This window comes from Hipposideros armiger, unplaced genomic scaffold (assembly GCF_001890085.2).
Source record: "Hipposideros armiger isolate ML-2016 unplaced genomic scaffold, ASM189008v1 scaffold_29, whole genome shotgun sequence".
Classification (NCBI taxonomy): Eukaryota; Metazoa; Chordata; class Mammalia; order Chiroptera; family Hipposideridae; genus Hipposideros; species Hipposideros armiger.
In genome coordinates, this window is record NW_017731379.1 from 2,405,985 (window position 1) to 2,424,021 (window position 18,037).

Sequence of the window (18,037 nt, forward strand, 5' to 3'; positions counted from 1 at the left end):
GTGCTCATGGAAACAGTGGCATGGTTCGTGCCAAATTCCGAAGCAACCTTCCTGCCAAGGCCATAGGACACAGAATCCGTGTAATGCTGTACCCCTCAAGGATTTAAATTTACTGAGAAGTAAATAAAATGGATTTGTTCTCTTGTAAAAAAAAAAAAAAAAAAAAGATGTATTCTGAGGACCTAGCATGCTTGGCTCTTCATGTTGCAGGGTGACTCTGCAAGGGAAACAGTCACCTACCTTGTCAGGCCTCTCAGGCTTGTCTAAGGCTCTGGCAAGGGACAAGTCACTTACAACCAAGGTTTATATTCTTTCTCTTTTACTTCCACTCACCTTCCTCTCTTATTATCACTCTGCCTTCACTGTTAAAGCTAGCTGGCTGTGGGAGGGAGGGCTTCTTTTCCAGCTGCCATTTTAGGGCAGTTCTTTTTCTAGGTTTCAGCTTTGACATCATTAAAATTACATTTCGCTCCGGCTATGTGATACCACTCACAAGGTCAATTCCAGCTCTAAAGATTCCATTAACAAGGAGCTGAAGAATAGGAGAAGCTGCTGTATCATTTTTATACCAAGAGATGAGAGTGCTACCCTTGACAATGACATTCAACAAACCGACCTGCCCAAGTAGAGTGTTACTAAAAATAGATGTGGAATTGAAAGCTATTTTGGATTCTTGGATAATCAATTCATGCTATCAGCTGTCAAAGAAGGGTATGCTATTATGGCTGCAACTGCTTGTTGACTGACATTTCTGCCTGAGTTCCATTTTTGGAGGGAGGTCAACAAGCCCACCTTCCTACCCAGTGACCTCCTAGACCCTCACTTGACCACTCTGAGGACCCCAGCTCCTCAGTGCATCTCACATCTCTCCCTCCTATTTTGGATTCTTGGCCTCCGAGCTGGGCTTCCTATCCTCCACCTCCAATTCATCCTGCTCCGATAGCCAGGAAACATCCTTTACTGCCTGGTTCTAGCCACAGCTGGGTAACTTCAGATCATCCTTTCACCTCTCTGGGCCTGTTTTCTCATCTATAGAAGGACAGGGTTGGGCTGGGCCTCTCCAAAGCTCCATTTCACTCTAGGATTCACATTTCTATTGAGAGCTTAAGCAGAAGAAACTGTTATACCTCTGTGGCAACAACAGATGGCGCTCTACCACTAGCAAACAGCGTGGATTCCATCACAGCCTTCCCCCACCCAAAAGCCTTTGTTGTTGCCAAATGTCCAAACCCTTTAGCTTCCCCTGCTCCTGAACACACAGCCAACGTGATCAACCGTGTTCTGAGCCATTTTCAATTTTCCCTTCACATAGACTCATCCATTCACTTAACAAATGTTTACTGAATACTTACTACGCAGCAGGCCCTGAGCTGGGGGCTGAAGATAACCAGCCATGGTCCCTGCCCTCCCTCTCAAAGCTTGCCATCTGGTGGGGCAGACTCACTTGACTGCGGGAGGAATGACATATGCAACGTGCTGTGGGGACAGGGCTTCAAGCACAGGCTTCACGGGGTATGGTAGGAGACTGTGTTTGAAGTGAGTTTAATAGGATAAACAGGTGAATGCCAACCATTCCAGAGGCCAGAGCAGCACTGTGAAATGCCATGGACGGAAAGTGGCTTCAGATGGCCAGGCGGGGAGTAGGAAGTGATGAGGCTGGCACTGTGGGTGGAGCCCACGCCCTGGAAAGTGCCTGGACTTAATCTTATAGGCAATGGGGAGCCACTGAAAGGTTCTAACTGGGATTAAGAATGGACTGGATCTGAGGCTGAGCAGCTCAGTTGATGATAGCTGTCTGGTCTCCACTGGTTCCCACAAGGAAAAGTGTTCTAGTCACACCCTAATTGCTCCCCTGCCTCTCTCATCCCATCATGGCTCCTTCACATGCAGAAGCAAGAGGGATCTTCATCTGTAAATCATCCATGACACCATCCTGCTGAAAAAAAAACCCTTCCACAGCATCCCAGTGTTCTTAGGATAAAATTCAAAGTCTTCACCAAGGCCCACAAGGTCAAGCACAATCTGGCCCCTGCTCTGCTCTTGAGACAGAGGGATAAGGGGCACCCAAGGTCAGGGAAGTGAGTCTTCCTGTTTAATTCATTAGGAAAACATGCTGAGCACCTGCGTGCTGTGTGAAAAAGCCTGTTCCAGGCATGTGAGACAAAGCTATGGATAAAACAGAAATCCCTTGAGCTTTTCATGTAGTGAGAGAAGTAAATTACAAGTATGTGAGCAGCAAAAACCTGCTGAGAGATGGGGCTGGGGAGTGGATGGGAACAAGGTTAAGCAGGGGTAGGCAGGACTAAGCAGGGGGTCTGCCCACAGCTGAGGCCTCCCGGCAGAGCACAGCCAACACTGGGCCAAAGGCTCAGCGCTGCAGATGGCAGCAAGAAAGTGCAGGGCAGGTCCTCTGCCTCCCAGAGCCCAGGGGCAGGAAATGGGGTTCAGCCCCCACCTCTCAGGAGGACTCTGACTCCTGCTAAACAGGAAATGAAGCCCCTCCACGAACCCCTGAAGGAGGGCATTGTTTGTCACTGCCTCGCTCGCTGCACTGAACCCCTTGAGGGCAGAGAGCGCCCTTAGTGCCCGCCTGGGCCAGGACTGTGAGGCTCATCAGCAACCATCACCTTCCTCTCCTTCCAGGGTGCACAGCTATGGCCCAGTCCCTGACCTCGCTTCAGTGAGAAGGTGACCGGGCTCTGGCTGCTGCAAAGCAGGAAGCAATGACATACCCACTAACCCCCACCGTGTGTCCCTCCGTGCTCTCTTCTTCACTGACTAGTAATGCACAGGACAGGGTGGGAAACTGAGGCCAGGGGAATGGTGGCACCACACACAGGAGAAACATGGAACACAGTGAGCTATTACCTCCAACATACACAGTAAGTAGGCTGCAGTGTGAGTGAGAAACAGACCTCGGGTTTCTTAAGTCACTGAAAATTCTGGAGTGAACAGTCCGAGCATTTACACATGCTGGCTAATCTGCACTGTTGCTTGTTAAATGGTTATTAAAAGGAGAATATCCTGAGCAGAAGTACCTTCCCCAAAGCCCGTCTACCCTTGGCAGGCAGAGCAAGACGTGTGGGGAAGCTCTCGCCTCACTGATGGGCCATCAGCCCAGTGAGGAGGAGCCCGCCTTGATCAGGTCTCTCTCCACATCACAGGGCCTCTAGGGAGACCCTCTTTGAAGTCACGATCGCTGGGGCTGCACTTACCTTTCCAGCATGTACTCCAGGTTGGTCAGCCGAGCTTCCCCTGCCGAGACAATGTGGATGGCGTAGGAACTGAGGGAGCGGTGGATAAACCCTCGGGAATGCAGGTATCTCAGGGCGTCTGAGACCTGGAGCAGCAGGTGCACGATCACCTCCATGTGCAGCACGGGGAACTGGGACCGCTGCAAGCAAGGGATAGATGGCCAGGAACAAAAGGGACTGGCCCCCGACACTGCGGGTGCTCTGTGGTTTCCAAAGCCTTTTCAACTGATTTAAAGGTAGGCTCGTCATCTGCTAGAATCACCTGCTTTTCTACCTCATGTCCCCATTTCACAGATGGGAAACCTAAAGCTCAGTGAGACTAAGTGACTAAGCCTTTTCAACTGATTTAAAGGTAGGCTCGTCATCTGCTAGAATCACCTGCTTTTCTACCTCATGTCCCCATTTCACAGATGGGAAACCTAAAGCTCAGTGAGACTAAGTGACTGGCCTAAGGTCCCACTGACACAGGCCCCCTGGCTCTAAATCGGGGCTCCTTTCCCTCAGCTCAGCTGCTTCATACCAAGAAACGCGAGGAGAAAGTTCTCAAAGCCTGGGAAGAGCATCCAACACTGAACCCGCTCTGCCCCCAGCTCCCTCCAAGCCTGTGCTGCTGGGAGAAGCTGGAAGATTCCAGGACCAATCCAGCCCATACCCCAGTCAGATGACCTAGAAGGTTCACTCTAAGAGGACAGAAATTCACTCACACTAAAGTACCCGGCTGACTAGTCATAGTGGGTCTCCCAGAGAAGGGGTATTTCAAGTTCACGCCCTCACCCAGGGAAAGGAAAGGGAAACCAGAACACTAACAGGTGGTCAGGCAGGAGGGAAGGCTAGCCACTCTGGGGAAGCGCCCTTTCGGGAGGGTCTCTTCTCACTCCTGCCCAGGGTATTCAGAACAAAGTCATGGACAGAGAAAAAGAAATCTTTCAAGGTCTCTCTGAAGCCACATCTCAGCCCAAATCACACTTGCCAGGGAAGATGTGTATGCACGCGCGCGCATACGCGCGCGCACACACTCACACACACACTCACACACACACACACTCACACACACACACACACCAGGAAATCTGAAAAGTAAGAGGGGACTGATAAAGACTTGTGTGTAAATAAACCTCTCTCTCTGCAGCAAAGGCCTGCAGGGCACAAGTGAAAATACAGGGAAATGAGGCCAGTGGCTGACTACCGTTAACTAGAAATGTGTCTGTTGAGCTCTTAGGTGTCTGATAAAGAAGGAGGACTCACAATAAAATCACACTAGTTCTAACACGCTTAGCCTAAATGGTGCGTTATACAGCCCCCACAGGTAAAGAACTAAGATTTATCTTCCATGCATGCACAAATGGGAACTCTCCTGCTGGGGCAGGGGAATAGGGCAAGGAAGAAAAGTGGAAGGGCAGCAAGTGAAACATCCATGGAGACAGCCACTGACCCGTTCGTGGAGAACACCAAACAGGGTGCCGATAGCAATGCGCTCATACACGAGGCGCGTCTTCTCCAGGTCCCGGGACAGGCACACAGCCATCAGCTGTAGCAGGTGGGGGTGCCGTAGCTTGCTGCAAAAGAAAAGCAGCTTCAGATGAGGAAGAGGGAAGTACAAGATTTTAAAAAGGTTGGGGGGAGATACTTTCCTTTCTTCAAGGCCCCCGGAACACATTCTAAACAAGTACCATTTGTACACAATGTTTTTCTATGAAAACAGGGTGGGGGGGGCGGTCTCTGTTGGTAGAATCTGTGGCCTCTCACTGATCAGACCCTGAGGGCTTAGACTAATCAACGACAACTTCACTAGAGCTACTGAGCAACATACTTTACATACATCATTTCCATCCTAACCACTACCTGCAAGAAATGTATCACTGTACTCATCTTAGAGATGAGGAAACCAAGGTCAGGGAGATGTCCGGAACTTGCCCAAGGTCACACACCCCATTCAGTCTTATGTCAAAGTCCACGCTGTGCCTATGACTCCTTCTACCTTCCTTGGTCCCTTTAGGCTGACTTTCCGAAAAGGACAGGTTTGGCCTCTGACACACCTGATGCAGGAGTTGAGTGACCTTCTCAGGAAAGAGCTCTGTGAGCCAGGCTCCATTCCAGGCCTCGGCAGCCCTGTTGTGAACCATGAATCGCGCTCCTGCCTCAGCAAGAGCTGAAGGACTAACCCTGGAGCCATAGCAACCTAAGGTACTGAGACCCATAGGTGTGTCCCCAATGGAAGACACCTGGTTCCTCAGATGTGTGGATCTCATGCACAGTCATGTCTGTGAAGTCAGGAGAGCACATGCTGTCCTGCTGGGCAGAGGGCTGAAAACAGGGCAGGCCTTGGGGCCTGGAGGCTGGAGCATCAGAGGCATGGGTTACGGGGAGTCAATCAACCGACAGAATTGAACCTCTCACCACCACCATCCCCACTCTCAGGCTTTTCATTAATGCCTCTTTTTCTTTCTTGGCAGCCCTCAGAAGTCAAATCAACCAACAGCCAGGAAATGCTGAGGCTGGGGGCAGCTGGGAGCTGGTCTCCACACCCCAGGGAGCTCTGCACAGCCCTGCACCTGGGCCTGTCAGAGCCTGGATGTGAAATGCCCTTGGGCTTCCTTCTCACCTGCTGTGTTCCTGCTCAGCAATTAACAAGTCAGCCAGCCGCAGCCTGCTGCAGTGCGGGTGGGTGGGCAGATTCAGCTCCTTCACTGTGACCCTGCTTCCGTTCCACACAAGGCTGCAAGGGCAGGAGAGAGTGAGAGCAGAAGGGGATGCGCAGCCAGTTCTCCAGTGAGATGCTCTCCAGCCAGAGACCAGGGCACTGTTTACACTGAATCTGCAAAGCGCCACTGAGTCCTCCTCCCACCTCCTCCCAGGTCCTTAAGCGGCTTGGGGAACATAGATTTAAGGGAGGGAGTGACTCGATCAGGTTTGTATTTTAGAAAGACAATGGTACCTGCAGTGTGGAGAGTGGTAGGGCAGGGGTGGTCTGGAGAAATGGAGGCCAGTTAGGAGGCCAGTCTGGATGAGGGACAGTGATGACTGGGGGCAAAGGCCACAGCAGTGGACAGAGAGGAGGGGACCTCATGACAAATCTGTGGCATGAACAGGAAAACAAGGAGCAGGGGATAGAGAAGTCTCCAGGTCTGGCAGAGGCCTTTTTAGAAGGGTATTCCTTCTCAGCAGGGAAGTATCCAGGTCAAGGTGGCCAAGAGACCTTGGCCAGAACAACTCCTGCACTCTACAGGAGGCAGGTCTCCCCGGGATTTCTGTCACTGTCAAATCCTGTCACCACTGCCTCTGATGCATTTGGTTGGTAAGAGCTGCAGCTGATGCCGGTTCTGGCTTCTACAGGCATCTCAGTACCCTCTGGCCTGTATCAGAGGCCAGACAGTTGCCACTATGCTGCCTCTAGCTTTCTAGAAAGCTAAGAGGTTAAAGCACGGTCATGAGTAATCTTTCAGAGCAGCTGTTCTCAATGGGGGGTGGGGCAGGATTCTGGCAATATCTGCAGACATTTTGGTTGCTACAATCACAATGGGAGGGGTGTGGCAAAGAGGGCTGCTACTGGCATCTAGGGAGTAGAGACCAGGGATGCTCCTACAATGCACAGGACAGTCCCCGACAACAAAGGATACGTGGCCAAACATGTCAATGGCGTCCAGGCTAAGAAACCCTAATTTAGACCTATGTCCTTCAGTGTTTCCTGTGTTAAGTTAGAAACCTCCACACATAAAGAAGTCACACAAAGCCCATGCTTCCCATAGGACTAAATCAGAGCTCCCAACAGCCAGCTTCCACTTACCTGGTCATGACCATGTAGGGGCCATTGCAGAAAGAGAAGGTGGGCTCGTCATCAGCTTGAATCACTTCCTTTTCTCCAATTACTGGAAGGGATCCTAGATAGGCCAGCTGAGTCCCTCCTGTGAGATAAAACTGAAAGCGAAGCACAGCTTCAAATTGTGGAGTGAAAAGAGAAAAAGTAAAACACCTCCAGAATCTTACCAGCCAGGTAAAAATAACGACGGCTGCTATTTACCAACTTGCTGAACACCCCTGTATGCACTAGACATTATTCTTTCATTCATACCACTTTTCATCTTTCTACAAATGCTGCAAGGTTATAACATCCTTTCCCTTTTACTCGTGAGGAAACTGAGCCTCATGAAAATAGGTTGGACGGACCCCTGCCCCCGACAGAACCCAGGCCTGGGTGCAGTCAAAACTGACATTCCTGCTCACCACCCCCACCCCAGGCTGCCCTGGCACAACCAACAGAATCCGGGCTGGGGGCTGGGGGCTGAGCTGTCAGCAGACATCACCCCCCCACCCAGTAACAGTTCCCAACTGTCTCTTTCTTTGATGGGCAGAATCAAGGATCCAACAGATACTTTTTCCCTCACAACACTTCTCAGTTTAAAATTTCAATTCTTTAAAGGCATTCCAACAACGCTTATAAACCTGTGGGAAGGCAAGGTCAATTCCGAATGAGACCCACGGGGTCAGCGCAGCTCCCTGCCTCTCTTCAGGGAGGACATGTCGGGAGCCTTCACTGGGAATTAAAGGATCATGCTCTAAACTCCCCAAACCTAGCCCAAGGTCATTCAAGGGGTCTCTGTAGGGTTTTCACCTTTTTACCAATAAGGGACAGCACCAGTAAGAGGTACCTGTACTCAAAAGAGGTAAAGAAGGAAAAAAGCACTTTAAAGGATAAGAAGGGGGAGTTGGACAAGGTGATGGGACGGGGGCCGCAGCCAGATGACTCCCCAGGTAGTCCTGCGAACGCTGGCTGTCAGCGGCCACTCTTACCTTCCCAAAGCCAAAGCTGTAGATGTTTTGGGCAGAAATGACTCCAGCTTTAAGTGGTCTATTAGGAGAGCCATTAGGGCTTCTGGAAATATTTAAAAGAGGAAAAAAAAATGAGGATTAACCACCCATATCCACAGGAACAATGATGAACCAAGTTTTTGGAATGTGTAGCAGGTTTTGTCCTGACCACCTGACCTGTTCTCATGGAACTACAGATGATGTAACAGCAGGCTCCTGTGATTCCCATCTCCTGGAATCATGCCCTAGTGTAGCCCCTCACAGGTCAGATAGGGCTGATCTGTGAACCCAACAGGACTCTGCAGAAATGATGGAGTGGTGTGATTTCCAAGGCTAGATCCACCAGGGCTTCTGCTCTCATCTCTCTTAGGTCACCTGTGCTGAAAGAGGCCAGCTGCCGTGTTGTAAGGACACTCCAGCAGCCCAACGGGGAGGCCCAATACCCAGCACCATTTTGCTAGCCATCTGAGTCCATCATCTGGGAAGTGGATTCTCCAGCCCCAGTCAAGCCTTCAGGTGACTGCGGCTCCAGCTGACATCTTGACTGCAACTTCATGACAGACCCTTGGCCAGAGCCACCCAGCTAAGCTATTCTGATTCCTGACCCACAGAAATGATGTGAGATGCAAATGTTTATTGTTGTTTGAAGCTGCTAAGTTTGGGGTGGGGGTGATTCACTTTGCAGCAATAGATATTGAATACGGATAGTCAAAGTTAGAAAAAAAATCATAAAGCCTATCTTCTCCAACTTTCTCCTTTTTCGGATGGGGAAAATGGGGCCAGAAAGGGGAAACCTGCTGGCCTGGGGTCACAGAGCAGCAGCAGGGACTAGGCCTGGGCCCTGTGGGTAGGAACTCAGCCTGCCCAGGCCCCAGCACTGGCAGGCGAGGTGTGTGAGAGGGGAGGAGTTGGACCAAGCAGGGGCTGGCAAGGCCAGGTGAGTGATTGGGGAGTTTATCCTGATGGCCACTGGGAAAGACCCTACAAGGGTTTTTAGTAGAGAGTCACGCAACCCGATTTCCACTTTTAACAGGTCCTCTGGACTCTGGGTAAAAACCCAAGACTGGCAAGAGCAGCAGCAAGGAAGGGCAGGGCAGCTGGAAATAACAGGCCCTCACGGAAGTCACTAACTCATCTCGCCCAAGAAGCCAGGCAGGGCAGCAGAGGAAAACCAGGGCTTGAGGCACACGGAAGGACAGGACGGGGGAACCTGCGCGAGTGTGACAAGTCTAGCCACTTTGATTAGAGGAAGACGTGCCAGTCAGTGAAAAATCAACATGAAATGGGTTCTCTACAGACAAATCCTAAGGCAATAAAACCCCAAGCATTTGAAATAACTCGTAAGCATGGAGAAGCCTAGGGCCCACTTCCTGCAGCTGTGCTGGGGGTAGGGGAGCTACCTACCCAGCTAGCAGCAAGTCTCTCACACAGCCTGAGGAACAGCCTATGAAACAGCCTGAGGAACTGTATTTGTGGTCTTTTGCAACCTTAGTTTAAAAAGGAACACGCTTTTCACGGTTCAGAGTTGTTGGGTTTTCTGCTGGGTTCCTCAGACCTGAAAAGTTCCTTTTCTGCTAACCATAGTGTGGTCCCCACTGGAGCCCAGAACTCATTTTCCCCAGACATTACTGGAAAGGGGGCCACAGCTGAGGGTGTTCCACTGGCCATTGTTTTTCAGAGGCTACATATTCTTCTAAGCTCATTCCTTTGGGTGGGCTAGATGCTGGAAGGGACCGATGTGGGAGGGACCTAGGTGGCTCATGCTGCAGGGCTCTCACAAGGGAGGCTGGGGTGATGCAGAACATCCCACTCCACTCCACTCCACTCCACTCAAGGTGGCACTCACCCCTGCCTGAAGGCCCCAAACCGAGGCAGGCCGCAGATGAGCCGCTGAGGGGAGTCGATCTTCTTCAGGAGGTCATAGGAGAAGCCCTGGATGATGGCTTGCATGTGCGAGGCACAGCGCTGCATGAATTCCACCATCTGCAACACCACAGAGATGCTCGAGGCTGGCGTGGCCAGTGGCCACCCGGCCTTCAAGGGCACCGGAGTGGTCTAAGGTGAATGATCTGAGGAACCTGGAGATCCAACAGGATAATCTCCAGAAAGGGAGGGGCCGAGTGATTTCCTAAAGGCATGGAATATTTTCAGAGGGATGACTTGGCAACAATTTCTTCCAATTCCCTCCTTCAAACAGGTGAGGCAAGAAGAGTGAAATTACCTGTCCAAGGCCCAACAGCTAATGAGCAGAAAGACCAGTTGCGGGGGAAGTAGGGGGAGAGGACTCTGCCTGCCTCTCCCTCCCCTCCACGTGCCCAGTGCTGTGCATGCCCTTCATGCTTTACATTTATGTTACTTAGTCCTCATTAGAACATGTCACACCTATCAGTGTGTGGCCTCAGGCAAGTTACTTCATGCCAACGAGCCTCAGTTTCCCCCATCTGTAAAATGGGGACAATAGTCCTACATGGGAGGGTTGTTGCGAAGATAAAATGAGTTAATATTTAACTTACTTGCAACATCTGATGTGTGGTAAGTACTAGTTAAGGGTCAGACAAAATTAGTTGTTCTCCCTCCTAATGAAGGAATGACCAGAAAGGTTCACTAGACTTGCCTGACAATCTAAGCTAGTTAACTTGCTTCAGCCCGGGTCTGTGTGTCCAGGGCCAATATCAAGGCCACTGCAAGCCCTGTACTGTCCCCAGAACCAGCCGCTGGCCCCTGGGGTGCTGACTGCCATATAGTTGCAGAGTGGGGCCACCCTTACCGCGGTACTGCGCTCCTTCCCAGCTGCCAGGGCCCAGGTCTGCGGGTTTTGACCCTTCTCATCGTGGAGTCGAAGGTCACCCCCTGCATCCAGCAGTCTGCTGAGGATCCACTGATTGCCTGAAAATGCTGCTGCATGGACAGGGGTGCTCCCATCAAAGCAGCGGCTACAGGGGGATACAAAGAGCATCCATGGCAACTCTCCTCCCTTCCACTGAGCGGGGGTGGAACTCAGTGGGTAACACAGGGCTCCCTTTCTATAGAGGCGATCTTTGGTGATGAGGATTATAGTCACCCATTTGTGAGGCCCCTGGTCTGTGCTGACAGACAGGAGCTTTACACACATCCCCTTTCTCCATCCTTACCTCCACCGTTCAAAGCGGTATTATTTCCCTCCCAATGTATACATAAGGAAACAAAAGGACAAAGTTGAGGTTCACACCCAGGTATGGATCTGGTTCCAAATCGGTGTTCTTTCCCCCATACCCCATGATACTGGCTGCCCTGAAACAACCCCTTCATGTCTGTAGCGTCCTGAGGTCAGCCTGGTGAAGCACAGCCTAACTAGAGACCATCTCTCTCAATGGAGAATGTCTCTATCTCCCAGCTCCTACGATACAGTCCCACAAACCTTGGCATCAGCAATCTGGCCAAGGATATACAACTCAGAAAAATTTAACCAAAGCCAATAAGCTGTCTGAGGCGTGAAGGGTCTGCCTTTATTGTGTACAAGATACAGTGAGATGTGATCTGTAACCGTGATTTCCTAACCTGGTTGCACATCAGAATCCCCTGGGGAGCTTTCTTTGTTTAATTAAAAAAGAAACATATAAGGGCCGGCTGAGTGGCTCAGTTGGTTAAGAGCTCACTCAAGAGTTTGAGCTCTGAGCAACAGCGGTTCGAGTCAGCCCGAGCTGAGCAGCCGTGAGCTGCCAACAGGTGGCGGGATGGCTGAGCTAAAAAAAAAAAAAGAAACATAAATGGGGAAGGAAAAGGAGAAATAAAATGAAACAGTAGGAGAAAGAAGAAGAAAGATAAGGAAAAAGTCTCCCAATTCCAGACCCCCAGTTCTCCTGTCCAGAAGCAACTGCTGTTACAAGTTTTTGTGTCCTTCTAGAAATCTCCTATGCATATACAAGTATAAATAAGAGCATGTTATATCAAGTGTTCTGCACCTAAATTTTTAACACTATATCTTGGAGAAATTTCCACATGAGAACATAAAGCCACCTCAACTCTTTTTAACAGCTGCACTGTATTCCAATGTATGGAATTATCATCATTTAGTTAACGAGCCCTTGGAATATTTGCCAAAAAATATAGATTCTCAAGACTACACACCAGACTGAATCAGAAGCTGCAAGCAAGAGGCCCAGGAATGTGTACTTTTTACAAGTTCTCCAGGTGATACCAACGAGGCTGACCTGTACCCATGCATCTGGGAACAACTGGGATATCTCACTACGAGCTGTCTCCTATTGCTGGGTCCTAATGAGCAGTCCAGCACACTGCACTGTGGGAACCATAATATCCTCTTTGCTGTAAAAACAAATTTGTATAATGTTTTATAGTCTTGTCATAAACAGTAAGGAGGCTGGGTAGGGAGAGAGAGAACATTATTTTTAATTTTTGTTAATAGTAAGGAAGAAAGAGTGTTTTTTACACCCAACTCAACCTTTCACTTAAACTCGAAGCATCGGTTCCTAATCTGGAATCTTAAAAGTTTGAATGATTTGATCTTTAAAGAACGCAGCTGTCAGCCTCTACCAAACAGATGTAAAAGCAGATGACTAGAAAACATTGCATGTTTGCTGAGGAACTGCAGGAGGTCCTGATATGGCCTCCCTCCCTACAAAGCTGTTACCTGCAAAGATCAGGGGAGTTAGCCCTTCATTTCTGAGCTTTGAAATTAAACATTAATACAGCAGAGACAGTAGAGTGTATATGAGTCTAGAAAAATTCTGGATGGAAACACAGCAAAATGTTCACTGTGTGAAGTTATCTGTTGGTTACAGAATTCTCATACTGATTGATTTTTTTCTTGTTGCTTTTCCGAACTTCCAAGTTTTTTCCCACTAAGCAAGCAATCTTATAAAAACAACAGAAAGCAAACCAGAAAAACAAACTTTCCAACATCGATTTTTTTTTAAGTACATTAAACCAGCCCTCCTTATGTAATATGGGAAAACTATTACATGACTTTTATGATTGTTTACATTCTGGCATTCCTGGGAAAATCTGCTGAAATCCTATAAGCACTGAAAACCCGTTTCTGGTTCTATCCAACGTGAACTGTAAAAATATCTTCTGTCCCCTGCCGCCCTGTCAAGGAGGTGGTTGTAAAGATCTAGCGGGTTAGTGCCTGGGAAGGCCCATGGGAAAAGCAGAAATGCTACACAAGAGAAGAAATATTCACTGGTGAAATTCATTCATTATATTGTGTTGCTGTTCCCTATTAGAATTTGAATCAACTGTTAAACTCAGATTCTTTTAAACCACAACTCTAAGGGCCAGGCAAAAATCATCCGGATGAAGTGATGCCAAGTATCACTATTAATTGTTGAAGAACTTTCTTGTGGGGATATTTTTGTGGTTGTGGGGATATTGAACTGCTAAAATGAATCATACAAATTATAACCTGGGGTGGAAATATGCAAACCATGCTGTTCATGACTAGCTTAATTAATTAATGACTAATTAAGTTCCACTTATTTCATAGAGCCTAGTAAAACCTTTAAATTAGCAGTTAAAAGTGTGTTTCATACTAGCAGTTAAAAGTGTGTTTCAACATAAGTATATAAGGATTTCACTGATGTAAGTTTCCAAATGCCCCAACTCATCTTAAGAGCCCGTACTAGTATTTATTTTCTAGATAGTGATATTCTTGTACTTACTGATTTGGGTCTGATCCATAATCCACCAGAATATCAACTAATTTTGTAAGGCCTAATAATGATGCAACGAACAGCGCTGTCTGGCCCAGGGAATTAACTGCATCAACATAAATTCCTGCAAAGGAATCAATGCAAATAATAGGATCAATGCAAATAACAAATAACAAGACATTTCCCAAAGAAACTCATATTAGGGGGAAAAATTAAAATTCCCTTATACAACACTTTTATGTAATTCCTTTGTACAGAACTTTCACGTACTACTACTGCAAATTTTCAAAAAAGGAAAAATGAAAGCCTTCATTAGGCACACAAACCACCTTCTAGTACTCTAAAAAAAACCTGGGTTAAAATTGTTCTTAACTTTTAGAGAGCACAAGGGATAGAAGACGTAGTAATGATACTGTGTATCAGGGAGGAGGCAAAAAAAATATAAGAAAAGAATTACTGGGAACAGACTGCCCCATCTTTACACCCCATTAAAACATAAAGACTAATTCAACAAGCAGAAAAAATAAAAGGAACACAACGTCCAAACGCTATCCAGTAAAAATTTAAACTACCAAACCAAAATAGGTAATGAAAAGCTCAACATTCTCTTTAAAGAAGCACAGCTATAAAAACAATTGAACTTATTTCTTCCATTTTCGTACCTCTCAAGCATTTACGCCTTACTAAGTATAAAACGCCACAAAAACAGTATAAGTTTTAGTGTTTCTCCTATGTTCGTTTCTTTAAAAAACTCTATTTTAAGCCGAAACCACTCAGACTGCGTTCTCTTCCTCTCACTCTCCCAAAGGAAGAGTAGAACGATCATCAATGGCTAGAGGCAGATGCAAAAGCAACACCAAAAGCCGGCTTCACGCTCAGAAGAGAACACTGCAACTCCTCCTCGTGGTTTCGGGTGCTCTACACGATCAGAGAAACTTCTCTAGTAACGAACTATAGAAATGATCCCTGAAAGTATAGTCTTAGCTAAACACCTTCTGTCTTTCCGAGGTGAATGAAATCTACACATATTATAGTGATGGTGAGTTTTTCTAACGGTACTATTTTACTCAAATGTACATCGGTGCATGTTTTCTAAAGAACTTTTCATTCCCAAAAATCAACAAAGCGTTTAGAATACGCATACGTTTCCGAAGACATTTCAAGCTGTCACGTTAATTAACATACAGCTGCTAAACAGCCAATCACACGCCGTTTATTTCCAGCCTGCTCCGCATCCTGCTGCAGTTCCGCAGCGTTGGGTTTACGTAAAACGCTGGCGACTACAAAGCGCGCCGGCGAGTTTAGAACACGTCTCAGTTGAGACCCATGTGTGGAAGCGGAGGCCTCTCACTGGAAAAACCTAAAAGTGTTAGATGAAAGTGAGGACCAAAAGCCAAAGTCTATGACATTTGCAAAGAACACCCTATTTTAAAATTTTATCCTGTGATCAACATACCAGACATATATGTTCTTTTGGATTTTTTTTCAAATCACTTAAAAAAAATTTTAAAGAGTACTCCATTTATTTATTATTATTATTATTATTATTATTATTATTATTATTATTATTATTATTTTAATGTCGGATCCGAACCGCAGCTCTGCTGCTCAGAGCTGGTGTCCCAAACCAACTCTCAACCAACGTGCCACTCGGCTGGCCCCTCAATTCAATGAATTTTTATGTCATAAAAATTGTATTTAATCAACCAGAACCATACATCTGTTATAGAAAAACAAAAAACAAAACAAACAAAAAAACATGGGTCCAAAATGGTCACTCCCGTTTAAAAAAGCCCATGATACCAAACCTAGATTTAATACCTGATCTAATTGCAGTTTCAACTTCTCCCAGACACAATTAACCAGTCTGGAATTTTCTAGTCAATCAAGCACCAGTAAGTAATCTGTCACAAAGGCCCTCTCCATCCCCCATATAAAGAAGAGGCAATCTACATGATAAAAACAAAAACAAAAAAACCTCCTCCTTCTCGTTCCCCCCAAAAAAGATGTCCCAGCTCCAAAATAATACTCCTCTTTCACTAATATATCCCTTGCCTCACTCTGCTTATAAAACCTTCCATTTTGTACAACTCCTCAGAGTGCCCTTCTGCTATAGTTGCTAGAGAAGTTGCTGCCCAATTCATGAATCGCTTAATAAACCAATTAGATCTTCAAATTCGCTCAGTTGAATTTTGTTTTTTGAACAAATCATTCCCCTGCTTAAAGCTTCAGAAGCTTCCTAGCTTTTGGGCTAAAGATAAAACCTCTCTAAATAGCTTACAAGGCCCTGCATGGCTGGGTACACACTCACCTCCCAGAAGGTGAGAGCTTTATTTTGCACCAAATTTCCCTCATTTGAGCCATACTGAACTTACAGATCCTCATACTTATCACATTTCCTTCTGCCACAAAGCCTTTGCACAAGCTGTTTGCTCTGCCAGGAATTCTCCCCCGGACCCCTTACCCAACTTAACTTCAACTCATCATTTAGACATCTGTCCAAGTGTCATTGTCTCAAGGAACCCTTCTTGGACCTCCTTAACCAGAAAAAAAAAACGTGTTTGGGGCTGGCTGGATGGCTCAGTTGGTTTAAGAGCTAGCTTAAGTGAGCGAGCTCTGAGCAACAGGGCCGCTGATTCGATTCTCACATGGGCCAGTGACGCTGAGCCCAAGCTGAGCTGCCGCTGAGCTGCCAACAGGTGGCAGGATGGCTCAGCTGGTGAGAGCACGTGCTCCTAACAACAAAGCTGCCTGTTCCGTGTTGGGCTACACCCGCCGGCAACTAAGACTGAACTCGGCATCTTGAGCTGAGCTGCCGCCTGGATGGCTCAGTGGATAGAGCGTGCGCTCTTAACAAGGCTGCTGGTTGGACTCCCGCATGAGATGGTGGCTACGCCCACCTACAACTAAGATTGAACACAGCACCTTGAGCTCAGAGGTCATGAGCAGCCGACGGGAAGCCAGATGGTGACTGGCGCCATCCACAACTAAGATTGAACAACTTGGCTGGTCCTCCTCCCCAATTCCCCAATTTAAAACTAACAAACATGGGCCAGCCGAGTGGCGCGATGGTTAAGAACTGGCTTGGGACGCCACAGGTTCGGATCCCACATATGAAGGCCAGTGACACTGCCGTCCACAGCTAAGATGCTGAACAACAGCTCAACCTGGAGCTGGGCTGGTATGAGTCGCTGGCCTCGGCATAGGCTGCAGCCCCTGTGGCAGTGGGCTGCCATGAGCTAACCTGAAGTAGCTGGCAGCCAGCCCGCAGCCAGCTACCATGAGCCACCATCCAATGGCTGGCAAGTAAACCACCAGATGGCGACCGACTGCCTCACTGGGGAAAAACGCAAGGATACCAACATGGGCCAATGAAGAGATTCCCTCCACAACTAGACTAAAAAAAAATAAAAGGAACGAACTTGTCCGAGCCCCTTCTCCGATTCCCCAATAAAATCTTAAAAAAAAAAAAAAGTGCACTTGTTAACTGTTTATAAAATCGCATTCCTTTGTAACTCAAGAGGATATTCAACTCAGATTATCTCTCGTTGCTCCAAATGCACACATGTGAACCACTTGGACAGTAAAGACCAAATCCGCAGTTTCAGCAACATATATCAAAACTAGCAAGTATAAGAAAGCATCAACAAAAATGACACACTCAAAAACAAAGCAACCACAAACAACTCAGAAACAGCCACTTGCAGAAAACAAAAACAAAAGCCCATACACTATCCCAAGCCCACACACTATCCCAAATACCGTAAAGTACATCCACTTAAAAACACCAACAAAGTTTTGAAATGCCTATATTACATAAGAAAAACCGAAAGCCACTCAGACTGCGTTCTCTTCCTCTTACTCTCCCAAAAGAAAAGAAGAACGATCATCAATGGCTAATGGTAGATGCAAAAGCAACACCAAAGGCCGGCTTCACGCTCAGAAGAGAACACTGCAACTCCTCCTCGTGGTTTCGGGTGCTCTACACGATCAGAGAAACTTCTCTAGTAACAAACTATAGAAATGATCCCTGAAAGTATAGTCTTAACTTTTGGCCTCCCGCTTCTGCTTCGTCTATGGCAGCTGTGCACTTTGTACTCACGGTGACATGTTTTGGGCATTTACCTTTCCAAATATATATATATATATTTTTTTTTTAATTTACTAACAATTCTGTTCCATAGCAAAGTTTAAAACATCGTTTTCACTTGTAAATTTTCCAGTAACACTTCAGAGCAGCAACAGGCATTATTAACATATGGCTTCCTATCAGCCAATCACAAGCTGCACGCAAATGACTCCTACCCGGAGCAAGATGGTATTACC

At 47.3% G+C, this 18,037-nt stretch overlaps 1 protein-coding gene across 1 annotated transcript in view; it reads right to left on the reverse strand.

Moving 5' to 3' along the window:
- Positions 1-18,037, reverse strand: part of TEX14 (testis expressed 14, intercellular bridge forming factor) — a 62,121-nt gene that overhangs the window by 37,121 nt on the left and 6,963 nt on the right. Inside the window, exons 3-10 of the mRNA XM_019636645.1 lie at positions 13,721-13,835; positions 10,828-10,993; positions 9,907-10,043; positions 8,043-8,124; positions 7,039-7,169; positions 5,857-5,970; positions 4,687-4,810; positions 3,216-3,394 (exon numbers count right to left, since the gene is read on the reverse strand). Coding sequence (XP_019492190.1) covers positions 3,216-3,394; positions 4,687-4,810; positions 5,857-5,970; positions 7,039-7,169; positions 8,043-8,124; positions 9,907-10,043; positions 10,828-10,993; positions 13,721-13,835 — 1,048 coding nt within the window. The remainder of the gene's footprint in view (positions 1-3,215; positions 3,395-4,686; positions 4,811-5,856; positions 5,971-7,038; positions 7,170-8,042; positions 8,125-9,906; positions 10,044-10,827; positions 10,994-13,720; positions 13,836-18,037) is intronic.